Raw genomic sequence first — 21314 nt, forward strand, 5'->3', positions numbered from 1 at the left:
TAATTAGTAACGAGGAGAGGCGCCTTCCTCTGTCTGCGGAGCCGGCTGGGAGATGGGTGGGAACCATCCTCCGGGATCCCGGGGCAAGTCACGGCGGCCCTGATCCCGCTGCCGCTCCGCCGGTACCGGGGGGGCGTGGTTTGGGGAAGGGGGCGTGGCGTTGACCCGGGAGGGGCGTGGCTTAGCGCAGAGCGGCGCCGATGGCGGAGCGGCGCGTGTCGCGCTGGTACTTCGGCGGCCTCGCGTCGTGCGGCGCAGCCTGCTGCACCCACCCGCTCGACCTGCTCAAGGTGAGGGGGGGCGGCCCTGAGGGGCCGGGGAGCCGCTCTGAGAGGGTGCTTCCGAAGGGGCGGCGGTGAGGGGCCGGGGAGCCGCTCTGAGGGGCCGGGAGATGGCCCTGGAGGGGCCGGGGAGCGGCTGTGAGGGGACAGTTTTGAAGGGGCGGCTCTGGAGGGGCCGGGGAACGGCTCTGAGGGGACGGTTCTGAAGGGGTAGCTCTGAGGGGCCGGGGAATGGCTCCAGAGGGACCGGGTGAGGCGGCTGTGAGGGGCCGGGGAATGGCTGCGGGAGGACCGGATCTGAGGGGTCGGGGAACGGTTGCGGAGGACCAGGAAATTAGCTGCCCGGGGGTCGGTTCTGAAGGGGGCCGGTTGGCGGCTGTGAGGGGAACCGGGCAAGCGGGGACGCGGGCCTGGGGTCGGGGAGGAGGCAGGCGGCTGTGGGGCCCGGGGGTACGGCGATGAGGGTACAGGAGCGGGTGGACACACGGGGACAGAGCGGAGGGTACGCGGGCCCGGCCCAGGGGCAGGTGTGCGGCCTGAGGGGACACGGCTCGGGGCTGTGGGGCTGAGAGCTCTGGGGAACTCGGGGCGCCGGCCCTGGGGGTGTGGGGGCCGTGGGGGACAACCCAGCCAGCCCTGCCCAGGTGCCTGTGTGAGGCACGGAGGTCACTCCGGGGCCCGCGGCGTTGGACGTTGGACACGGGCCCACTGGGCTCCGCGTCCTCGGGCCAAGATGTCACCTAGGCGCCGCGGACGGCCTGGCATCCCCTCTCCCGCATAAAGAGTGCCGCGCGCAGCCCTTTGCTGGCAGCACCCACGGACGGGGTGAATGCCAGCGCTGCCCGGAGCCTTGTGCTCCGGCCAAGAAGCAACGAGCCTGGCAGCTGGGCAGGCTGCGGAGGGGGAGCAGGAGAGCAAGCCCAGGCCAGGCCCTGCCATGCCCAGGGCCATGCCCATGGGTGAGGCTTGGGACAGGCAGCCCTGTCCCACCCCACTGCATGGAGAGAGGGGAAGATGCACAAGGTGCAGGCCCAGAAGAGGAGCCAGCATTGGCAGGGGGATGCTGTTTCCCCAGTGCTCGGCCTGTTGCCATGCCCGGCTGGCCCTGTCTGCCCAGCGGAGGTGGCTGGCAGCCCATGGGAGCTTGCGTAGGATGCCCTGGCAAGGTGCTAAGAAGGGGAATTAGTCTGGCACATGCCTCTAGGTCTGCTTCTGTCTTTGAGCCAGCATGATGGGTGTGACTTTTGGGCTGCATCCCTGTGCACTATCCCCCAGGATGCATAGCCCCTGTGTGCCCCACAGCTATGAGCAGCCCAGGCCAGCTAGCTGTTTTTTTGCCAGAAACTTCACACCTGAATACTGAACACAGATCTACCTTTGGCCCAGAGCTGCCCCGCGGTGGGGGCTGGTGCCAGGCGGTGGGGAAGCATGAGGGGCCTCATGGTCTGGCAAGGCAGGGGGCCAAGGGCACTTCACTGCACCACTGGACCTTGGCCCCAGCGGGAGGCCCCAGCCAGCCCTGCTGGAGGCTGCTCACGCCCCTGCTGGAACCCTTGAGCCGGCACTGCGCAGCCACTGGCCGCCCACGGGGCCGCCTGTCCTGCGGCAGTGACCACAGTGCAGGCCAGCTCCTCCCCTGCCTGCCCTTCTTGCGGCCCTGGGACGAGCAGGCAGTGGAGAACTTCCAGGCATAGTGTACCTGCCTGCCCGCCCGGTTCCTTTGCCCTGGGCTGCCTGGCAGCCGCTCACCCAGCTCCCTGACACGCCACGAGCTGTGGTCCCTGACATCTGAAATCCATCCACCAGCATCAAAGGCAGGTCCCTTCCCTGCGCCCTTGCTGCTGCCCTGCACGGGAGACAGAGGCTGTTCCCAGCGTCCTGCTGTGTGTCCCACACTCCAGCTGTGCTGGGGCTTCTGTAATGGGAGCCAGGCCTGGTCCCCCGCCAGCAGCCCTTTGCTCTCTTTAATTATATCTCCTGGGGCCTTTGACCCACACGTGACCTTCACAGCGTGGGGCCGAGTGGGTGCACTCAGAACCTGCTCCGGTACCAGCCGACGTGGCTCCTCTGTCCCAGCCAGCCCGTGTGCTGTCCCACTGTGCTTCCTCTGGGGATGGTGGGAAGCATTGGGCTGCTGTGTGTGGAGGGGAGTGGCCCGCCTGTGCCTGGCTGTGGCAGGGAGTGGCTCGGAGCTGGTGAGCAGGGCTGCAGAGTTGTCTTCCTGGGTCTGCGATTTCTGCAGCTGGGGAGGAGAGGAAGTTACTTCTAGAGGTCTGCTGGCTTGTGTGGCGAGGGCGTAGGGCAACAGGAGGTCATGAATTCACCAGCCCTGTTGTGGTCCCTCCAAGTAAACCCACACTGGTTGCTCATTTACTCGCATGCTTCTGGATCCTCCTGCCCCAACATGGCCCAGGGCCTTTCTTGGAGGACCAGGTGCTACGGCTTCTTCTTGGGGTGTGCTCTTGAGGCCATGGAGCTGGGCAGGCACCTGGGAGGGACTGTGGGCAGGTGCCTCGGCACTCCCCCTTCTCCTGCCAGCCTCCACCGCTTTGATGCTGATCTGGGCCAGTTTCCAGGTACTTTTTAAGCATGGGAAGCCTGGAGCCATTTCTGTTTGTGCGGAAGCTCTGGCAAGCACTTGGAGTGGCCTTCCTTGCTCCACTGCCCTGCACTCTCCCATTTCTGCCCAGCCCTGGCACTGAGCTGGTGCGCTGACGCTGCCGGCCTCTGCCCCAGGTCCACCTCCAGACACAGCAGGAGGTGAAGATGCGGATGATGGGGATGGCGATGCGTGTGATCCGCAACGATGGCTTCCTGGCTCTCTACAACGGACTCAGTGCCTCACTGTGCCGGCAGGTGAGTGCCGCCTTGCCCTGACAGCCTCTGGCCCCCCAAGGCCGGCACGGAGCTCCTGCTGCGTGGTGCTGGGCTGGAGCTGACAGGCTGCCCTGAGCCGCGGGGGCCGAGGAGGCAGGTGCTCAGCAGGACACAGCGGCTCATTCTGTCTTTCCGCCAGATGACATATTCCTTGACTCGCTTTGCCATCTACGAGACTGCGAGGGACCGCTTGGGCCAGGGCAGCCAGGGGCCTCCCCCCTTCTACCAGAAAGTGCTGCTGGGTGCAGTGGGAGGTGAGTGAAGGAGAGGGTCCCTCAGCCCTGGGCTCCCTCAGGCTGGAGGAGCCCCCTGACCCCAGCTCTTCTTTGGCCGCAGGTTTCACCGGCGGATTTGTGGGGACCCCGGCGGACATGGTGAACGTCAGGTCAGTTCTGCCTGTGTCCCGATGCTGCTGGTGAGGGAGGCTTGTGCCTGGTGCATGACAGCAGTTGGGATGGTGGGGCGCTCTTCCTATTCTTGACTCGTCTCTTGACCAGGCTGCCCTGTGGTTAGTGGCCCAGTCCCGGCAGGGAGCTCTTATCTGGAAGGCCCAGAGTTGTTCTGCCCTTCAGTGTGACAGCCCCAGACCCCAGGCCCTCTGTGGTCCTCGGGGGAGCGGGGCGGGCTGGCAGCAGCTTGCCTGTCCCTTTGCAAAGAGGTGACACTGCTGGGCCTCTGCCTGCTGCCCTGAGCAGGGGCAGGCTGGCCCCAGGGCCCTGGTGCTGGGGGGACACAGCGGGATAGTGGCTCCTGCCTCACCCTGGGTGCTTTGCCTCACAGGATGCAGAACGACATGAAGCAGCCACCTGCCCTGCGGCGCAAGTGAGTGGGGGGCAGCCGTGCGGGGGGCTCCTGGAGGGCCAAGGCAGGGACTCCCGGGTCCGGGGGTCCGTGTGGCCGCGGGGTGGCAGCACCACACCGGTGGTGAGGCCTTGTGCCGGGGGGGATGGCGGGGCCGTGGCTGCGGCCTGGGAGCTGCAGCTGCCTGCTCGGGCCGGTGGTGCTGCCGGGGTGCTGGGGAGCCTCAGGCCCTGACACCATCCCCTCTCGCTCCTTCCAGCTATTCCCATGCCCTGGACGGCATGTACCGTGTCCTCCGGGAAGGTGAGGCCGTGCCAGCCGGGGTAGGGTGAGCCCACCTGGGGTGTCCTCGCTGACACTGGGAAACTGTGGCAGGAGTGGCCCGGGGAGCTCCACCTGGAGGCAGGGAGAGGGGATGGAGGGTGGCCGTGGGGCCCACAGGGCCAGGGGACCTGAGGGTCGGTCAGGGCCTGGCACCTCCACGACATCTGGCTGGGGCACGGGCCAGGCAGGGCCTGGCAGCCTGCCTGTCCTCCGGTGGAAGAGAGAGACCTGCTGGGAGCCACTATGAAAAAGTGCAAGAGGGTGGAGCAGGTGGGAAGGGGAATGAGTGGCAGTGGGGAAGAGTTAGAGCTGTTCAGAAGGATTCTCCTTTCCTGCAGCATATTTTCTGTTGTGTGTTTTAAGCACTGTTGTATGAGGAGTCTGGGACACAGACCGGGCAGGGAAGGAGGCTTCCAGAGAGAAGGGAGCGTGAGTAATGTCCCAGGACTATGCTGATCCCCATCTGTCTGTTCACAGAGGGCTTGAAGAAACTCTTCTCGGGAGCTACGATGGCATCTAGCCGAGGGGCCCTAGTCACCGTTGGGCAGGTAGGACAGCTCTGCTGGGCAGCAGGTGCCTGGGATAGGGACAGGGCTAGTCCCTGGCATAGTGAGGAGGGTGGACATGCCACTAATACGCCGTGTCTCTGCAGCTCTCCTGTTATGACCAGGCCAAGCAGCTGGTTCTCGCGACTGGGTTGCTGTCAGACAACATCTTCACTCACTTCCTGGCCAGCTTCATCGCTGTGAGCAGGGCTGGGTGCGGGGAGGCAGGACTGGGTCTGGGTTTGCCTGCAGCTGGGCTCAGGACCTCAGGCTGGGGCTTCCAGAGCTGCCTCTCAGGACTGTGATGAAGCAGGGCTGGGCACAAAGGCTCCTCTGGGGCTCCCAGCATGGGGTTGGGCACAGGCAGGGCTCTGGGTCTCTCTGGTGACCATAGCAGTCACTGGCAGCTGGGTCTCCTCCATGAGATGTGGCTGCTGACCCCTGCTGACTCTCCCCAGGGCGGATGCGCCACATTCCTCTGCCAGCCCCTGGACGTGCTGAAGACCCGCCTCATGAACTCCCAGGGCGAGTACCGGGTGAGTAGCCCATCCCACCCACCTTGCTGCTGCTGGTCCTGTCCCCTTTGCGCATTGGCCTCTGCCTCCCAGCGCCTCCTCATCTCTCCCCCTCTCTCTCCAGGGTGTTAGCCACTGTGCCATGGAAACTGCCAAGCTTGGCCCACTCGCCTTCTACAAGGTACCTGGCTGGGGATGCCTGTGATGGGCTGGTAGGGTGGAGTGGGGGGGGGGGCTGGCTGGGAGCAGAGGTTAAGGTCCAGAACAGTTCTGGGGCAGGAGCCGCCTTCTGCCAGTCCCTGGCTTGGCCATGGAATATTGGGAGCTTTTGCCTCTCTGGGCTTGCAGCCTGGGTCTGGGCACTGCAGCAGCTGCTCTGTTGCACCCGTTGGATTCCTAAATGGGAATGCAGCTATGGGCAATGGTGCTCCAGCACTTGTTGGATGTTACTGACCAGCAGAAATTGGTCAGCTCTTGGGCCCTGCGTGCCCGGGCTTGGTGCAGTCACCCATATGTTCAGCCTCACTCCTGGGAGGGTCCCTGGAAAAGGGTTTCAAACCCGAGGTTTCTTCCAGATGCTGCCAGTCAGGCATTTTCCCTGTTACAGCCTGTCTGCTCATCTTCCCCAGGCAGCGTCCAACCCCTTTCTGAACCAGGGGCTGTGGGATCTGCCCCAGGCTTCTACTGAGATTCTCCCTACATAGTGGTGATGCCGGCAGTGATGTGTTTGGGGGTAGAGGGGGTTGATGCATGATGCTGAGATCTGTGTGCACAGCGATGGCTGCAGTGCCTCCCTCACCATTGCGGCAGTCTCTACCTGCCAGCAGGGCCCCAGCTCCTCGGAGCTGGTGCTGCATGCCCAGCCAGCCGCTCCCCTGGGCTTGCAACCTCGTGCCACTCCCTGTGGGTTGGGCTGCCAGGCACCCTTGGCCCTGGTGGGGACATCCCAGGGCCAGGCACACGCTGACTCTCCTTGTTCTCGTTGTCTCCTTCCAGGGCTTCGTTCCTGCTGCCATCCGGCTCATTCCTCACACAGTCCTCACCTTTGTCTTCCTGGAACAGCTGCGCAAATATTTTGGGATCAAAGTGATCACCTGAGTAGGAGGGATGGGACCCTGCCTTGCCCCAGGGGGGTGACCGTGTGGGTCACCGCTAAGACCGCAGAACCCCTCTCTGCTGTCTGGGGCCAGCACTGTTCCCCCTACCCCTCGTCCCCACTCCCGTGCCTTGCCAGTGCCTGTGGCCGGCCAGTCCCAGACTCGTCTTTCTCACACCCATTCTCAGCACCTCTGTTACCTCTGGGATATTCTTGAGCCTCTTGTCTCCTCTGCACTGTCGGTTTGGGGTTTTTTTTTGCTGTCTTGCCGCTGCCCTACTGGCCACAAGTTCTGCCTTTACCCACCTCAGCTCTGTCCCTTACGGGTCTCTGGGAGCTGGACTGTGCCGTCCTGGGGAGGATGGGGGATCAGGCCCTCTGGCTCTGAGCCTGGTGACAGAGCCTATGGGGCTGGGGGTGCCGGTGACAGCACTGCGGTGGGGCCCGTGCTGGGGACAGCTCCAAGCCACTCCTGCAAGCAGTAAGGGGGAACGTGGGTTTAGCACAGCAAGGCCCTGTCCTCCCTTAGTGCCTCTGGCCCTATGTGCTCCTCCTCTGGCCCCAGGGCGGCCTGGCATCCCCGCTCTGCTTCCCAGCCTCCCCAAACACCCCCTGCTTCTGCTTGGCCAAAACTCACCAGCGCCCGATGGCTGCTGGGCTCTTCAGGGATTGTGCCTCATACCAATGAGAGAAAACGGACCCTGTGGGTGAGGGGCAGCCGCTTGGCCGCCCTGCCGTGCTGTCCAGGCACTGGCTGGAGCCCTTCTCGCCCAGGCTGCTTGAGGACCCGGCGCTCGCTTGCCCTCCACCAGACCCGGCCTCGGGTGGGGGGGTCTCTTTCCAGCACCGCTCTGCCGCCTTACCAAGGCCAGGGCAGACGCCAGCCCCGAGTGTGCCCAGGCTGCCTCACGGCCCACCCCTCACCCTGCACCGCCCCGTGCGCAGGGGCTACAGGCACCAGCCCCTCTGCCGTGTGCACCCCTGTGCATGGTGGCCCCAAGGGATCAAAGAACTGGAATATCTGTGACCTTAATATATTAATAAACAGTGGAACAAGCACAGCATCTGGTGTCCTGCTCATGGAAGGGGGGGATGCTGTGCCCCCTCCTGCTGTGGGAGAGCTCTGGCTTGGAGCTGAGCTCCACAGGAGCAGGAGGAGAGCAAGGCTCATCCCCTTCAGCACTGTGGCAAGCAGGGGGGTCTTCACCCCATTCTGTGTCCCCAGCCTGGCCTTGGGGGCACGTGCGCCCAGCACCCCTGGCCCCATGTAGTGGGGAGCCATGGGCTGGGCTCCCCTGGGCCAGCCCTGCCCTGAGCTGTGCCCAGTCTCAGCTGAGTGGGCAGCTCCTGGGCAGAGCTGTGCCAATGGCGCCTGCCCACCTCTGCCTCGTTGCGGGAGCTGCCTCCTGGATGCGACACTAATTGGGCTCTAGCAGGTGGAACAGAGCCAGCCTGGGACAGCAGAGAAGTGAAAGCTCGTCACCGTAACGAAGTCTAATGATGCTGGCTGGCATCGCTGCTTTGTTCCTGTGTCTGGCCCTGTGCGAGCCATGGGCAGGTGAGTGTGGGGTGAACTGAGCCCTCTTTCCTTGTGAGGGGCTGGGGGCTGCCTGGCCCATGCTCCCAGCTACCCCAACACCACTTCCAGGGCTGACAAGTACAGCTCTGCGCCCACACGAAGGGCTGATGTGGAGGAGGAGAGCAACGGAGCGGCAGGGCCCTGCCCAGCCAGCAGTGGTACGGAGCTCTGCCTGGCCCTGCGCCAGCCAGCACCGGGGCTGCTCCAGCTGGGCCGTGGTCCTGCTGGCTGCGCCAGCCCTGCGCTCCTGGCGCCCATATACCTACGTCCCTTACGGCAGCTGAGCTGCGCTGTGGCTGCACCGGCAGGACAGCATGTGCCAGACACAGCCTGGAGCACGGAGTGTCCAGCAGCTGCATGGTGCGGGAGCGCTTCTTATCTCTGAGCATCGGAAAAATGAGAGGCCTCAGGACTGTCAACAGCCTGTTGCCAGCCCTGTTTGCGTGCATGGTAGCTGACTGGCCCCTCCTGGTCTCATCCTGCCCTCTGCCCAGGCCTGCGCCTGCCCCCAGGAAGCAGGCCCAGCCCCAGGCCCTGCTGCCTGGAGGGGCTCCTGCAGGTCCCCCCTCTGCCTGCACCGGGCTGGGGGCTGCCCGTCCTCCCCCTCCACAGGCACCTCCTGACCCAGAGGGGTGCGAGGGCTGTCTCCAGTGGGGCAGCTGTGAATCTGAACCTCCTGGCGCTGGTGAGGCACCTGCAAGCCCCAGTGTGTGCCCAGGTGGCCAGGCCACTCTGTCCGCACCCACAAGGGGCTCTGAGCAGGCAGCTGAGCAGAGCGGGACCCTGCCTGGGGGGCTCCGGGGAGCCCTGCGCTGCAGCCGGCCCCAGGGGCTGAGCTGGCCAGGCTCCAGGTGGGAGGACGCTTGGTGTCCCCAAGCTGCCACTGCCTGCATGGCCGCCACGGCTGTTGGCCCAAGGTAAATATGTTTGTGCCTCACAGCCGGGGCAGGGCGGCGGGTGGGCTGCTGGCATCCCCAGGGCCAGGGCGCTCGCTCCAGCCCCGGCGTGCGGGAGGTGCCCAGGGCGTTTGCTGCTGCTGCGCTGGGATGTGTTTACCTGGTTGTGCTGCAGCAGGACAGTGTGCGGCACACACGGACCCGTCACCGCCAGCGGCGGCTGGAACCGAGGTGATCGAGGCAGCTGCCGGCTGCACAGCGGAGGTTTGTCCGGGTCCTCGGGAGGGGCCAGCCCAGCTCCGGGCACAGGCAGGACCGCGCGCGGGGCTGGGGACCGTGCCCGGGGACCGCAGGAGACCCCCGAGGCCCTGCCGCCTCGCTGGGGCGGGAGGAGTCTCCCCGGGGGACCCCGCGGCACCCACCGGGTCTGCAATCGCCGTCCCGCCCTCCGAAGCAACGGGCACCCCCGTCCCGCTCCCTCGGGGTACGGTGCGGTCCAGCTACCCCCGTCGCTCCGTCCGCCCCGTCCCCACCGGCGAGCCGAGCCGGTGCCCGGGAGGAGCCGGCGGCGGGGACCGGTGCCCCGCAGCTCCCGGGCGCGGTGCGCAGCGCCGAGCACCCGGGGCCGAGCGGGGCGCAGGGTACCGGGCTGCGCCCCCCGCCCCGTGGCGGCGGGAGGAGTGGGGCGGCGGGACACGGCTCCTCGCCCGCAGTCCCTCCCCCCGCAACGGTCCCTCCCCCCGAGCCGCCACAGCCGCCGCCGCCGCGGCTACGGCAAAAGTTTTCGCCGGAGCGGCCGAGCGCGGCGGTGCCGGTCCCGGTCCCCGCCAGCACCGAGATGCGTCCGGGAGCCGCCGCCAGCCCAGCCCCAACAGGTACGGGGAAGAAGGAGGAAGGAGGGAGGAAGGAGGGGAGCGCCCATCCCCGCGGTGTCGGAGCTCCCCGTCCGACGGGATGCCGCACGCCCCGTCGATGTGGACGTGGGTCGTTGCTGCTCATCCCGGGGCCGCGGTTTGAGCCCCGGGAGTCCGGAGCAGCAGCCCCCAGAGCCGTCTCAGTGCTGGGCGCTGGCCCCAGTGGGGTTGAGCCCCTTGGCAAGGGGTGTCCTGGGCTGGGGGGGTCCCAGCTGGGCTGTGCCCACTCCCCACCTGAGCCGCTGCCGCCGGCATCTCTGGAAAGGGGTGCTGCCATTTGGCATCTCGGCACCCCAGGTACTGCCGCGGCTGTTGTGAGCCCCGAGCGCGTGGTCTCAGCTGGGCTCTGACGTGACAGGAGCATCTCCCCGAGAAGCCCCTTGCCGAGGTGGTGCCCGCTGGGTCTCCCTGCCGCGGACACAGCAGTGCCTGCGGTTTTCTTGCTGAGGGGCAGAAGCAGGGGACAGTTTTCCACCCTTCACAGTGGTCCCCAAGCTCTCCAGGCATTGCAGGGGCCCATTGCAAGTGCCCTTTGTGACTCTGTCCCGAGCTCTGCTGTGTCAACATGGTGTTGGTAAATGGCTTTGTTTAACCAGGACATGTTGGGTATGTGACCTTGCCGCCCTCGCGGTTGCAAGCGCATCTCCAAAACAGCTGCCAAGATCACCTCTGCCTGGTGCTGCACTTCCCAGCCTGGCAGCTCCCTTGGGACGGCGAGGGAGAGCAGGGCACACTGGTGTCAGTCTGGCTCCCCTCGAGCTGTGGCAGCTGGATGGGCAGAGGACAGGGCATCTGCTGCTGCCAAGCCAGTGGCTGTGGAGCATACATCTGCCCAGCGCCTCGGCATGCACCCTGTAATGCAGCTGCCTTGCCCCACGCAGCACTCGGCAGCACATACTGTGGCTGTCCTGACCCATGCCAAATTCAGTGGTTGCCCCTGTGAGTTCCTCAGCTTTATATGTGCATCAGCAGGGAAATTTAGGGCCTGCAGGACCCCTCCTTGGCATGTTAGTGCTGCCCCAGCTGCCAGCTCCTGTCCTTCCCACCAATCCCTGCTCCTTTCCGCACACTGCGGTGTGGATTTTTTTATGTTCTGTTGCCTGGAGAGAGGAAAAGCTGAATGGAGAAGAGGCAAAATGTGGATTAAAAATAGTTAATGAAAAAATGTGACCGCAAGCCCTGATCGGCAGTGCAGGGCTGAACCAGCTGCCAAGCGCAGTGCTGCTCCGTGCACCTCACTGTGCCAGGCAGAGACAATGGCAGGGTCAGGGCAAGCAGGGGAGATGGGACGGCTGCACCACTCTATCCCCCTGTGCTCCTCCATTGCATCCCACACTGTCCTGCATCCCCCACAGCCAGAGCCCCTGTCCCTGCCTGTCTACCCCAGTCCAGGGGGTCTGGGGAACCTGGCTGCAAGCAGCAAGCAGGTGCCAGTGGCTGGTTGGGTATGTGTGCCACCCTGCAGCACTGCCTGCCTCTGGCACGGCTGGTGGCTGGCCGTGCCCAGGTGCTGCGGGTGCCTCAGGACAGGGAGGGACCCTGCCAGGACCCCTTCCAGGACAGGCTGCTGTGTGCAATGTCACTTGCACATCCACACCTTGGCGGGGCAGGGGTTGAGCTCACTCCTCAGTGAGGTGCCAGGAGGTTGTCCCAAGCTCCGTGATAACCACAGCGTTCATTTGTGACACGAGCTGCTCTGGAGAGGCGGGTGCTGAGCTCCCAGTGCAGGCACGCGTTCACACACGCCTGCCTGCACTGACCTTTTCCTGGGTTTTTCCCAGTCCTGTGCTTCCCCTGTGACACGCTAAGCACACGTGTTACACTGTGCCTTTTGTGCCATCCTCCTGTATTTCATGGGTTTTCATGCAGTGTGATAAACAAGAAAAATGCATTTCCCCGAGCCAGAACCGAGGTGCTGTGCGGCTCAGCATCCCTTCACCAGAGCCTGCTGGGCAGCAAGGTTATTTGACCGCTGCCCAGCCATGCTTGCAGACCACGGTCCCCCTCTGGTACTGGGCAGCTGTGGAAGATGCCCATGACCGTCCCTTTCAGTAGCAGTGCAGTTGTGGAGGTGATGCAAAAAGCATTCATCCTGACGGCACAAGGGTGAGTGGCGGTTGTTTGTGTTGCTGTTGACGAAAATGCTGTCAGGGTTGGTTTAGGTTTTCTTGGTCCAAAGTGACACAGAATCCGACATCGTTGGTGCCTGCTGACGTCGGCTCAGAGTTTCCACAATCATGTAGCTCTGTGCAAACGAGCTGCAGCCTTGCAGTGTGAGGGCTGCTCCAGGCAGTTCAGCTGTTCCTCCGCTGCCCACGTTCCTTGTACTCATTTCACGGGGGAGGACTGGAGCAGTTGTGGGTCACAGGTGGGGAGCAGGAGGCACCCCCAAGCTCGGGGCAGGGACACAGTCAGGGACAGCTCAGGGTGTGGGCCAGACCTCTTGGGCTTCCCTGCCACGGCCGTCTCCCCCCCACACCACTTGTCCTGCTTGCTGTGGTGCTGGGTGAAAAGTGGAGCAGCATCTGCAGGGCCAGGCTCGCCTTGGCATTACATCAGCTCTGGCCCTGCACCATCCCCTCCCCTGCCAAGTGCCGAAGCCCCTGCCGCGCTGGCTTGTAGCTCTGAGCTCAAAGCCAAGCCAGCCGTGGAAAGCACTGCATTAGCGCACTGGGGGCTAATCCCTGTGTCTGGAGGGTGCGCAGCCCCCACTGCTGCCTCCTGCGCAAGTGGTGCTGTGCCGGGTGCAGGGCTGCGCTCGCGGGGCTGGCCTGCAGTGGGCTGTGCCAGCCTACAGCGCTTGTTCGGGGCTGTGGCTGTGCCAGGGTGCTCTCGGGTCACATTGCAGATGCCCATGAGTGTCCCATGGAGGCTTCACTGAGCCACTGATCCATGTAGCAACCAGTCGCAGCACTCCCAGATGTGGAGCTTGTTCCCTCGCACGTGTGGCAGCAGCCAGGGCCGGGTGCCGGCTGAGGCAGCAAAATCCCCACGGGAATCCAGCTTAGGTGGGAGGAGGAGAGTGTCTCTCCCCTGGGCACGGCCGGGCCCTCAGCAGCCATGGGGGTCTGCGCAGACAAAGAGCTGCTGAAGGGCAGCTTGGGGGCTGCCCACCCGTGGGTGGGGGGCAAAATCCTGACACAAGCTTTTCCCCATCTATTCCCTAGGGCTTGGTGCAATGCCACAGCAGTGGCAGCAGCTCGGCGGCACAGCGTGCCCTGGTACCCAGCTCACCCCGTCCCTTCCTCAGGCTGCGTACCCTGGCCCCCACCTGCCAGCAAACCCAGGGCTGGCAGCTGCTGGGCCATGAGCCACTGAGAGGGGGCAGGTCTGGAGGCCACAGAGAAGCTGGTCTGGGGGGGGGGAGGGGGGTCCTTGTTGTGCCCCTGCCACTGCAGGGGTTGGCACTGCTGGCTCGGGAAGGGCTCAGCACACCAACACAAGTGCCAGTGACTGCCCTGCTCCCCTCACCCCAAGGGTAAATGATGGTCCCTGGGTCTGACACCTCTGGCCCCCCAGCACTGGGGCTGCCCACATTGACCCCTTCCCTACATGGGTGCATCCTTCCCAGGGCTGGTTCCTCTTTCCTCCTCTCCCATCGTGGGCGTGAGGTCTCCCTTGCCAGTGGAGTAGCACTGGGTGTTTGTAGCCTGGCCTCCGCAGGGGTCAGCAGCCGCAGAGCCATGACACAGGAACACACTGCGTTGCCCAACGCCAGCGTGGGGCAAAAGTCCCCTGTGTGTCCACTGCAGCATGCCGCAGCCCCAGCAGATGCACCCGCTCACGTGCTGGGCACTCTCCACCCAGTGCCCATGGCTTGGCACAGCAGAGGGTCCCCCAAAGCCTGGCCCTGGCTAGGAGAGAGGTGCTGGGGCAGGGGAATATGACAGTGAGATCCAGCTGGGCACAGCAGGATGAGGGGAGGTGGTGATGTGGAGCTGGGTCCCTCCTGCGGTGCTGCCTCTGGCAGCAGTGGACACGGCAGAGAGGGGCTCTCGGCACTGACGCCTGTGGCACGTCCAGCCGGCAGCGACCACTGCTCTGAGCACCGCAGGCACTGATGCTGGGCAGTGCCAGCTCCCAGGGAGGTGCTCAGTGCCACCAGTGGTCTGAGCTGCCCCAGACCCCACCGTCCTGGCCACACAGGACCACTATTCCTTCCCTGTCACTGCCTGTCTGCACTGAACCACAGACAACTGGTCCACAGCTACTCCTGCACACCTACGTGTCTGCTAGAAATAGACTGTGTCTCTGAGAGCACACGGTGGGATGGCCAAGCTGCCAGCGGTCCCTTGCGCCGCAGGGAGCGGGGGGCCAGCACAGCACTGTGGCTGCACAGCACCATGGGCAGCTGGGGCAAAGGGCCTGGGCAGGGCCCTGCTGCAAAGCGGGGAGCCCCGTGCCAGAGGCGAGGAGCGTGACCGGCCCCGTGCGCCAGGACCCCTCACCCAGTGCAGTCTGCCCAGCTTGGCCATAGCAGGGCCCCGGGGCCGGGGGAGCAGCTGCCAGCTCAGGGGGGGAGTCTAGGGCAGAGGCCTCCCTGCTGCTAAATCCCATTGCAGGCAGCTAAAAATAGAGACACCTCTGCCCCAAAGCTGCCTCCCTGGGCCGTGGAGAGGGGCTGGCAGCAAGTTCACTGCTGACCTGCAGTGCCTGGGAGGAGCGTTTCCTCCTGGGGCAGGGATGCTCAGGCAGGAGCCGGGCACCGGGAGGTTCCCACGGGGCCGGGCCGTGGGTGGTGGGATGGGTGGGTGGGGTTGCTGGCGGGGGGGCTGAGGTGGGGACAGGGACAGGGATGCTGGCATGGAGCTGGAGGGAGGATGAGGACAGGGATGCAGGTGTGGGCAGGTGGCCAGCAGGTGCTCACCAAAGGTCCCTGTTCCCAGAGCCCACCCAGTGCAGTCTGTCCCAGGAGACAGTTCCTTCTGTCCTGGGACTGTCTAAATAAGGCACGCGCCAGCAGGTCCAGCTCCCCGAGCCACATCTGGAGCCCCACACACTGATTAATGAGCTTCTTAGACAGCTGCTTGCGACATGGCGAGTGGGTCTGCATGGAGGAAACATGACTTTCCCAGGGATAAAAATAGGCATGGGCAGAGTGGCGAGCCCTGGGAGCGGTGGCTGGTTGGGAAGCGCGGTGCTCCAGCCAGTGCCCGGGGGGAGGCTGGGAGGGAGGGGATGCCGCAGTGTCTTTGGTGGCATAGGCACTGCTGTCTGTTCTGTCCCCATTTCCCACCCCGGCTCAGCTGCCCTCAACCCACACAGCCACACCATGCCGTGGGGCTGCCATCAGAATAGGCCCTTGTCAGAAGAGCTAAAATCCCACTCAGAAGCCCCGTAACCGGCTTACGGGGATGGAGGGAATTACAGCGCCTCGTGAGCTGGGCTTTGCACAGGAGCTCCTGGGCACCAAGTCAGACGAGGCACTGTGTTGCTTGCCTGGGCCAGGGGTGGTAGAGCCATGGCGGCATGGCCCTGCTGAGCCGGTCCTGGGGCCATGGCAGCCCCGCAAGCCGAGGATCCCTGCGGGTTAGTGCTTAACGGCCCTGGGGCTGGCAGCCATCCCTGCTGGATCCCTGCCCACCTCCATCCCCAGGTGGGTGTTGCAGCTGGGCAGACCTGCAGGGTCAGGGCCAGGGATGGGGCACCCTGAGGGCCACTCTGCGGGGCTGTCCTGGGGTCCTAGCCACCTCCACGGATGTGGATCCACTGTGAGTGGTGGCGTGGAGAAAGTGGGGAAGGAAGGCATGCCAGGAGCCAGCACCTGCCCTGAGAAGATGCTCAGGCATGAGGAGGGGTCCTGGCTGCTGCTGGGGCCCTGGGCTCTTGGGGCTCAGCACCAACACACCACTGGGCACCAGCACTGGTGTGGGCTGGCCCCAGCCCGGGTCTTTGCACAGGGGCTCCAGAGGCAGTATTGCCCTTGGGAGGTACAAGGGTCCATCCTGCACAGGGGTGCAGCCCTGTGTGTGGCTGTGCTCTGGCCATGCAGGGGCTGGGGATTTTGGCTTGGCAGGCAGAGGGGTGGTGTGGCCACAGTTCTGATGCTCTCTTAGGGAGGAAACAGCAGGTATGCAGAATGATACACACACAAAACCGCAGGGAAAAACGCACAAACCACCAGCTGAACGTTAAAGCCAGGCAGGGTCAGGCAAGGATGGGGACAGGAGCATTGCACCGTAACCAGGGCCACCTCTGTGCCAGGGTGGCCTCCCCTCCTGCACTTGCCTGCCCTCGGCCACGCATTCCCCTGGCTGTGCGCTGGGATGGGCCCTGCCATTTATGTCCCCATGACCCAGCATCTCGTGCAGGGTCACCCATGCCCCAGGGCCCTCACTGCCAGGGCAGAGGAGCTGCCGAGGGCCAGTAGGAAGCCAGGCATCCCACACTGCTCCCCATGCGGCTCGCGGCCCAGCGGAGGGATGTCCCAGACGTATCTCCTCAGCCTCCTGCTGCTGCTGCTCTGCTGCCAGGTAAGGACAGGCCATCCGGCAAAATGATGCTCTGCCCCACAACCAGCCCGCTGCCTGCCCCCAAGCCATGGCTGATCCACCCCTGCCTGCAGCAGCCTTGAGTCACGGGCATGCTGTGCAGCAGCCTCTGCCCTCTCCTGCCTGCCCTGCCATCCACATGGCACAGCATGGCATGGCATCGCATGGCATGGCATGGTGCTGCACTGTGTGTTAGCCCATACTCACCCACGGCCATCCCTGAACCAGGGTCACTGCTGTGCCCGGCACAGTGGCCCCCACTGGCAGGGCATGGATGACACTCCACCGTGCCCCCAGGGCCCCTCAGCCCAGATCACAGATTTCCTCTTCGAGAGCTGGAAGGCGTACAGCGAGGAGTGCCACCGCAACATGAGCCGCCTGCCCGCGCCCACAGGTGAGAGCTGGTGGGGGTCCCAGCGGGATGGGGACCAGGGGGAGTGGGGCCAGCTGAGGCTGAGGGTGCTGCCACATCCTGTCCCTCCACAGAGCTGGTCTGTAACCGCACCTTCGACAAGTTCTCCTGCTGGCCTGACACGCTGCCCAACAGCACTGCCAGTGTCCCCTGCCCCTGGTTCCTGCCCTGGTACCAGAAAGGTAACAGCTGGGCAGGGGGGTGTGTGCAAGCGCTGCTCCAGGTAGTCGTGCCTGGGCCGATGCACAGCACCCGTGGTGGCTCTGGGGCCTGGCACACCCCATTGCCTTCCTCCCGTTGCAGTGAAGCACAGACATGTCTTCAAGACCTGCGGGCCGGACGGGCAGTGGCTGATGGGCCCTCGGGGACAGTCTCTGCGCGATGCCACGCAGTGTGAGCTTGACGCTGAGGACCTGGAGGCGCAGGTGGGCAGAGCTGTGGGGTGGCCAGTGTGGGTCTCCCTGCCCTGCCCTGCCTGCCCCTGCCATGCCCTGTCCTGCTCTGCTCCTGTCCCTGCTCTGCTCTGCTCCTGCCTGCCCCTGCCCTCACTTGCTCCCTCCCTTTCCAGGAAAAATTTGCCAAGACCTATGGCAGCTTCAAGGTGATGTACACCGTGGGCTACTCAGTGTCACTGTGTGCGCTGCTCCTCGCCCTGGCCCTGCTGCTGGGCTTCAGGTAGGGTTGTGGGCACGGCTGCCTGGCTGGGGGGCAGGTAGGGGCCGGGACAGGAGATGAGGGGCAGGCAGGGGCTGTGCTGGGGGTCCAGGCACAGGCACTGACAGCAGCTCCCCACTTCCACAGCAAACTGCACTGCATGAGGAACTACATCCACATGAATCTCTTCGCCTCCTTCATCCTGAAGGGCATCTCCGTGCTGGTCATCGATGCCCTGCTCAAGACCCACTACAGTGACAAGATCGACGGCTACAACGTGCACATCTGGCTGAGTGATGAGGTGAGCTGCGGGGCTGGCAAGGCTGTTGGCATGGGCGGTGCAGCAGCCCTGACCCCTTCCCGCAGGCGGCCGCGGGCTGCCGGACGGCTACAGTCTTCATGCAGTACGGCATCGTGGCCAACTACTGCTGGCTGCTGGTAGAGGGCATCTACCTGCACAACCTCCTGGTCGTGGCCGTCTTCTCTGAGAGGAGCTACTTCACCCTCTACCTGTGCATTGGCTGGGGTGAGTGCGGGCGGGCTGGCTCCCCATCCTCCGACCCCAACCTTGATCCTGCTGTGCCTCACCTGCCCCCTGCCCACCTCCCCTCCAGGGGCGCCTGTGCTGTTCCTCATCCCCTGGGTCGTTGTGAAGTTTCTCTATGAAAACATCCAGTGAGTACCAGACCCTGCAGCAGGTCAGCGCCTGCAGTTGTGCTGCGCCTGGGTGGGTGCATGTAGGACACATTGAGGGATGGTGGGTACGGTGTGATGGCCCCGGAGAGACTCCACGCCATTGCCCTGTGCAAGGAGCAGGGTGCTGGGCTCTGGCACTCACCCAGCTGGGGCTGCTGACACTACACCAGGCTCTAGCAGCCTCCCGGTTGAGGGGCTGCCCAGCAGTCCCCACTGTCCCCCTCTGCAGGTGCTGGACCACCAATAACAACATGGGCTTCTGGTGGATCCTTCGCTTTCCCGTGTTCTTGGCCATCCTGGTAAGTCTGCAGCTGCAGCTCTGCCCACTGCAGCCCTTCGCTCAGCACCTGCAAGTGCCCCAAGCCTGCTGCAAACAGGGCTTCCCTGGACAGGGGCCAGAGCTGCCCTGCCTGACCCTGCCCTGCTCCTCATGGCTCACTCTGCACTGCAGATCAACTTCTTCATCTTCATCCGCATCATCCAGATCCTTGTCTCCAAGCTCCGTGCGCACCAGATGCGCTACACTGACTACAAGTTCAGGTGGGCGGTGGGCACAGCCCTGGCCCTGCACACCCATGGTGCACATGCTGGGGGTGTGCGTGTCCACCCACCCTGCAACTCTGGTGCTGATGGGCCCCTCTCCACACAGGCTGGCCAAGTCCACGCTGACGCTGATCCCACTGCTGGGCATCCATGAGGTGGTCTTTGCATTTGTCACAGACGAGCACGCCCAGGGCACCCTGCGCTATGTCAAGCTCTTCTTTGACCTCTTCCTGAGCTCCTTCCATGTGAGCCCAGCCCCACAGAGGATGGTCCCTCCACAGGGACCTCCGTCTTGGGAGGGGCCAGACCAGGGTTGGGGTTGGGGTTTGGTGGTGCACCTCTCACACTTCTCATCCCTCTGACTAGGGGATGCTGGTGGCCATTCTCTACTGCTTCGTCAACAAGGAGGTGAGCGGGACAGTGTGGGAGCAGGCAGCCAGGGGGGCTCGGGCAACCAGCGGGCACGGGGCCACGCTGACAGCAGCTGCTCACAGGTGCAGGCAGAGCTGCTGAAGAGGTGGCAGCGCTGGAAGCTGGGGAAGGACCTGGCAGAGGAGTACAAGAACACTTACAGCCATGCACCCAGCGCCCGCAATGGTGCCGGCAGCACCTGTGAGAAGCATCAGCTGGTAAGCAGCTGTGCCAACGGGCTGGGGCGCAGCCCAGCCGCCATGCGTCCCAGCACCCACTACCTCGAGAGGACCGGCCGCAGCACCGCTGAGCACCTTGCCCTGGAGGACCGACACCACTGCTACGAGTTCCCCGAGACCACAGCTGAGAGCCACTTCTGAGCCTGCAGCTGGAGTGGGACGGCTGTGCTGGCCCCGCTGCCGCAGGCTGAGCCAGCTGGGGGCGGCTGCCGCCTCCCACCCCAGCTCCGTTCTCCTCCGGGTGGGGTGCAGGCTGTGTGGGACCCTGCCCACCCCGGTGGGGACGCTGTGCTGTGCCAGATGTGCATGGGACAATGGATGCGGCTAGGCCAGCTGCAGGTGAGGCACGGTGAATGGGACCTGGACCTCTACGGGGAGGGGATCTGTGGGGTGGGGGATCTGTGTGGGGTGGGGGTGTGGGGTTCATCCTGTGGTGCTGCCCTCGTGCGCCTTCGAGACCCTTTGCGCAGTGCTGTAATTTATCTGTCGTAACTGTAAATAGGTGTGGGCCCATGCCGGGCTGCAGGGCCAGTTCTGCGTGCGCCTCTCTGTCCAGGATGGGTGTCCGGGGTATGGGGACTGGGGGTGCCTGCAAGCACCCATGGGTGATGGCCACAGCCATGGAGGGGTGGGGCTGGGCCACCTGGCATAGTTGGGCTGCACCAGAAGACAGCCCCGCTGCCTCCTCCATAGCCTCGCTGCCTGCTCACAGGTGAGCGAGGAAGGCGTGAGGCAGCGGCCACTGCAGCGCTGCTGGATGGGGCTCCAGCTCCCCGCCAGCACACTTTCCTCTGGCCACTAATCGGCTCTGTCCTCTCACTGCCAGAAGCCCTTAATTAAATCATTTGGCTCTGCCCACCAGCACCCCAGCTGTCCTGGGCCACCGGGCAGGCAGCAGCCACCAGCAGCAGTGAGCGTGGTGAGCAGCACCACGGGATGCGGGGCTGTGGGTCCCCCACGTCGGCAGGCCAGGCTGACTGTCCGTGGCAGGGATGGAGCGTGGCAGGCTGGCACCCTAAGAGGCTTGTGCTGCACACATGAGCGCTAAGCCCGGATGCCACAGCTTTGGGCACCACAATCGCCTGGTGTGCGGGGATTAGCCAGGCACACCTCCGCAGCTGGGGGCACACTGCCCGATGGGTAGCAGCAGGACAGCCAGCCAGCCCCGCCACGACCACCCGCCACCCCGTGGGCCCTGGGCACAGGGCCCTGCCTGTCACCCTCTATGGCTGGCCCTGCATAGATGATGGTCCCCAGCTGTCTGGACCCATGGTCAGCCCAGTGCATGCGATGTGACGAGCAGGGCGAGCACTTGGAGCTGCGCCCTGGTAGTCCCACACACTAAACAGCAGCACTGGACAGGCAGTTGCCCGCCCCCCCGCCAAATCCCACCCTGTCCCAGCATTGCTCACACTGCCACAGCCGCGGCTCTGCCAGTCGGCACCAGGGATGGTGGGAGCCATGCCAGCTGCCCGGGGGGTGGCAGGGTCCCAGACTGCTGTAAGGGTGTCAACGGGGCCAGCTGTAGGGTGGGGAGCGCACATCCACAGCCCCAGCCCCAGCTGTGGGTGCTTGGCTCCCAGCAGCAGCACCAGCCCGTGGACACAGTAATTTTCCTCTGTTTACTTGACACCTTGCTGTCTGCCCTGGCCGAGCGGGGACCTGGCATCTACAGGCCGGTGCAGTGCAGGGAGCAGGGATGCAGAGCAGAGGGGTCTGGGCTGCAGTGCCAGGGGATGCAAGCCTATGGCAGCAATGCTGTGGGGCAGCATGGCAGTGCTGTGGGGACACATTGCCCATGGGGGAGTGGTGCTGTGGGGCTGAGCGGGCAGGGGTTCGGGTCTGCCTGAGCCCCCGGGTGCAGGGCTGGGGATGGGGAGGGGGACAGGGATGGATCCTGCCCAGAGCCGCAGTACCTGAGCCGGCCAGGGCAGCCCCCGCAGAGCTGCTGGCCCCCATGGCCGCTGCCGTCACTGCGGCCTCCTGATGCGGTAACAAGCCTAATTGAGGCAAATTGCTAGAGCACGAAGCAGTTTCTGG

At 64.7% G+C, this 21314-nt stretch overlaps 2 protein-coding genes across 5 annotated transcripts; both read left to right on the forward strand.

Moving 5' to 3' along the window:
• Window positions 1–105: 105 nt before the first annotated feature.
• SLC25A10 (solute carrier family 25 member 10) lies at window positions 106–7500 on the forward strand. Of its 2 annotated transcripts, none has more exons than XM_064467215.1 (11): window positions 106–290; window positions 3018–3137; window positions 3298–3412; window positions 3495–3543; window positions 3939–3980; window positions 4219–4262; window positions 4761–4831; window positions 4936–5028; window positions 5287–5364; window positions 5468–5524; window positions 6340–7500. In XM_064467215.1, exons 1-11 carry the CDS (start codon window positions 201–203, stop codon window positions 6439–6441), a joined length of 861 nt encoding a protein of 286 aa, XP_064323285.1. In that variant the 5' UTR covers window positions 106–200; the 3' UTR covers window positions 6442–7500. The 2 variants fall into 2 exon arrangements, with proteins under 2 accessions (XP_064323285.1, XP_064323286.1); XM_064467216.1 differs by having other exon boundaries at window positions 207–290; window positions 2972–3137.
• A 1342-nt stretch (window positions 7501–8842) lies between these two features.
• On the forward strand, window positions 8843–19805 carry GCGR (glucagon receptor). 3 transcript variants are annotated; one of them, XM_064467179.1, is made up of 14 exons: window positions 8843–8935; window positions 16140–16301; window positions 16571–16713; window positions 16806–16913; window positions 17035–17156; window positions 17300–17406; window positions 17533–17686; window positions 17752–17911; window positions 18000–18060; window positions 18311–18380; window positions 18533–18621; window positions 18731–18869; window positions 18991–19032; window positions 19119–19805. In XM_064467179.1, exons 1-14 carry the CDS (start codon window positions 8910–8912, stop codon window positions 19413–19415), a joined length of 1680 nt encoding a protein of 559 aa, XP_064323249.1. In that variant the 5' UTR covers window positions 8843–8909; the 3' UTR covers window positions 19416–19805. The 3 variants fall into 3 exon arrangements, with proteins under 3 accessions (XP_064323249.1, XP_064323246.1, XP_064323247.1); XM_064467176.1 differs by lacking the exon at window positions 8843–8935 and adding an exon at window positions 9076–9178 and having other exon boundaries at window positions 16548–16713; XM_064467177.1 differs by lacking the exon at window positions 8843–8935 and adding an exon at window positions 9077–9178 and having other exon boundaries at window positions 16617–16713.
• Window positions 19806–21314: the final 1509 nt, after the last annotated feature.

This window comes from Phalacrocorax carbo, chromosome 16 (genome assembly GCF_963921805.1).
Source record: "Phalacrocorax carbo chromosome 16, bPhaCar2.1, whole genome shotgun sequence".
Lineage (NCBI taxonomy): Eukaryota > Metazoa > Chordata > Aves > Suliformes > Phalacrocoracidae > Phalacrocorax > Phalacrocorax carbo.